The 3,437-nt window shown below is 52.0% G+C and overlaps 1 protein-coding gene across 1 annotated transcript in view; it reads right to left on the bottom strand.

Moving 5' to 3' along the window:
* SKA1 (spindle and kinetochore associated complex subunit 1) overlaps positions 1 to 320 on the bottom strand; it is a 6,794-nt gene extending 6,474 nt beyond the window's left edge. Inside the window, exon 1 of the mRNA XM_015850943.2 lies at positions 179 to 320. Within this exon, the coding sequence (XP_015706429.1) occupies positions 179 to 278 (100 nt within the window). The 5' untranslated portion in view covers positions 279 to 320. The remainder of the gene's footprint in view (positions 1 to 178) is intronic.
* Between the last annotated feature and the right edge of the window lie 3,117 nt (positions 321 to 3,437).

The following is a 3,437-nucleotide window of genomic DNA, read 5'->3' as shown; positions in this document are numbered from 1 at the left end:
ACCCCATAGAGCCCCACAGAACCCCATACAGCCCCATAGAGCCCCATAGAGACCCCATAGAGACCCCATAAAAGCCCATAGAAACCCCATAGGACCCTATAAGACCCCATAGAACCCATAGCACCCCATAGGACCCCATAAAAACCCCATAGAGACCCCATAGAGAATGAACCCCCACATGAAGCCCCACCGAGGGCTTTTAATTGGAGGAGCCGTTGAATGGCCGCCATCTTGGAGCTCAAATGGACCCGGAGGTCCTCCAGCTCGACGGACGCCATCTTGGATACAAAGAGCCCTTCTCTTCCGGTATGGACAGGAAGAGACGCCATCTTGGATCCCCTCCAAGCCTTCTTTTCCGGTCTGGAGAGGATGTGACGCCATCTTGGATCCAAACAGCACTTCTCTTCCGGTGTGGACAGGAAAAGACGCCATCTTGGTTATGGGGTCCTATGGGGTTCTATGGGGTCTAATGGGGTCCGATGGGGTCCTATGGGGTCTAATGGGGTCCGATGGGGTCCTATGGGGTCTAATGGGGTCCGATGGGGTCCTATGGGGTCTAATGGGGTCCGATGAGGTCCTATGGGGTCCTATAAGGTCTAATGGGGTTAATGGGGTCCTATGGGGTTAATGGAGTCTTATGGTGTCTATGGGGTCCTATGGGTTCTATGGGGTCTCTATGGGATCTTATGGGGTTCTATGGGGTTTAATGGAGTCTTATGGGGTTCTATGGGGTCCTATGGGGTCTAATAGGATCTTATGGGGTCTATGGGCTTCTATGGGGTTTAATGGAGCCTTATGGGGTCCTATGGGGGTCTGTGGGGTCTCTATGGGTTCCTATGGGGTTTGATGGAGTCTTATGGGGTTCTATGGGTGTCTATGGGGTCCTATGGGATCTAATAGGATCTTATGGTTACCTATGGGGTCTTATGGGGGTCTATGGGCACTATGGTGTCTTATGGGGCCTTATGGGGTCCTGTAGGGTTTAATGGGGTCTTATGGAGTCTTATGGGGTTCTATGGGGGTCTATGGGGTTAATAGGGGCTTATGGGGTCCTATGGGGTCCTTATGGGGTCTCCACTTTTATAGGGTATCTATGGGGTCTAATGGGGTCCTATGGGGTTTATATGGGGTCTTATAGGGTTCTATGGGATCTTATGGGGTTAATAGGGGTTTATGGAGTCCAATGGGGTCTTACAGGGCTTCTAAAGGGTCCTATGGGGTCTTATGGGATCCTTATGGGGTCTCTATGTGGTCTTATAGGGTTCAATAGGGTCTTATAGGGTCCTATGGGGTCTTACGGGGTTTATATGGGGTATAATGAGGTTTAATGGGGTTTTATGGGGTCCAATAGGATCCTATGGGTCTTATGGGATCCTATGGGGTCCAATAGGATCCTATGGGGTCCTATAGGGTTTTATGTGGTCTTATGGGGTTAATGGGGTCCTATGGGGTCTCTATGGGGTTAATAGGGGCTTATGGGGTCCTATGGGGTCCTTATGGGGTCTCCCCTTTTATAGGGTATCTATGGGGTCTTACGGGGTTCTATGCGGTCTTATGGGGTCCTATGGGGCTCTATGGGGTCCTATGGGGCCCAATAGGATCCTATGGGGTCCTATGGGGTTTTATGGGGTCTTATGGGGTCTATGGGATTTTATGGGGTTCTATGGGGTCCTATGGGGTCTTATGGGGACTTATGGGGTTTCTATGGGGCTCTATAGGGTCTTATGGGGTCCAATAGGATCCTATGGGGTTCTATGGGGTCTAATCGGGTCTTATGGGATTTCTATGGGGTTAATGGGGTTTCTATGGGATCTTATGGGGGTATATGGGGTTAATGGGGTTTAATGGGGTTATGTGGGGTCCTATGGGGTCTTATGGGGTTCTATGGGGTTTATATAGGGTTTTATGTGGTCCTATGGGGTCTCCCCTTTTATAGGGTCTCTATGAAGTTCAATGGGGTCCTATGGAGTCTTATGGGGTTCTATGGGGCCCTATGTAGTTTCTATAGGGACTTATGGGGTCTATGGGTTATATGGGGTCCAATGCAATCCTATGGGGTATAAGGGGTTTCTATGGGGTACCATGGGGTTTAATGGGTTCTTATGGGGTTTAACGGGGTCTATGGGATCTTATGGGGTTAATGGGGACTTATAGTGTCCTATGAGGTTATATGGGGTCTTATGGGGTCTATGGGGCCTTAAGGGGTCCAATGCAATCCTATGGGGTCCTATGGCGGTTAATGGGGTCTTTATGGGGTTTCTAGGGTCTTATGGGGTTTCTATGGGTACTTATGGGTTCCTATGGGGTCTCTATGGGGTTCTATGGGGTTTAATGGGGACTATGGGTTCCTATGGGGTCTCTATGGGGTCCTATGGGGTTCTATGGGGCCCTATGGGGTTAATGGGGTTTTATGGGGGCCTATGAGGTCCAGAGCTCTCAATTCTGCCCCCCAAGTCCATTCACCTCATTCTGCCCCCCAAGTCCGGACCTCTAATTCTGCCCCCCAAGTCCATTCATTTCATTCTGCCCCCCAAGTCCAACTCTAGAGCCCTCATTCTGTCCCCCATGGCCTCTTATCACCCTCTGCCCCCCAAGTAAGTCCAGTCATCACATCCTGCCCCCCAAGTCCATTCATGCCCTTCTGCCCCCCAAGTCCGAGTGCACTGCCCTCACTCTGCCCCTCCATGTCCAAGTGCAATCTCACTCTTCCCCCCAAGTCATACTCCGTCCATTGTCCTGATTCTGCCCCCCAAGTCCATTCGTGTCCTTCTGCCCCCCAAGTCCACCCTTCTCATTCTGCCCCCAAAGTTCAACTCTAGAGCCCTCATTCTGCCCCCCAAGTCCATTCATCGCATCCTGCCCCCCAAGTCCAGGTCCAGAGCCCTCATTCTGCCCCCCAAGTCCATTCATTTCATTCTGCCCCCCAAGTCCATTCATCCAGTTCTGCCCCCCAAGTCCAACTCCAGTGCCCCCATTCTGCCCCCCAAGTCTACTCATCTCTCTGCCCCCCAAGTCCATTTAGGTTACTCTGCCCCCCAAGTCCACTCATCATCTTCTTCTGCCCCCAAAGTCCGCTCCCCTCAATCTGCCCCCAACTACATCCCTCTCCATCTCCCCCCAAATCCAGCCCCATAGGCCACCATTAAACCCCATAGAGCCCCATAGACACCCCATAGAGCCCCATAGACACCCCATCACCTCCAGACCCCCAAGTCCAGCCCCATAAGCCACCATTAAACCCCATAGAGCCCCATAGACACCCCATAGAGCCCCATGGACACCCCAAAGAGGCCCATAGAGCCCCATAGACTGCCCCATGGACACCCCATAGAACCCCACAGACACCCCATAGACCCATAGACACCCAACTGACACCCCATAGAGCCCCATAGAACCCCATAGAGAGCCATAGACACCCCATGGAGATCCACAGACAC

The sequence above is a fragment of the Coturnix japonica genome, unplaced genomic scaffold (genome assembly GCF_001577835.2).
Source record: "Coturnix japonica isolate 7356 unplaced genomic scaffold, Coturnix japonica 2.1 chrUnrandom596, whole genome shotgun sequence".
In the NCBI taxonomy this organism is placed as follows: domain Eukaryota; kingdom Metazoa; phylum Chordata; class Aves; order Galliformes; family Phasianidae; genus Coturnix; species Coturnix japonica.
Note: the sequence above shows the minus strand (reverse complement) of the source record. Positions and strands in the feature narration are given on the sequence as shown.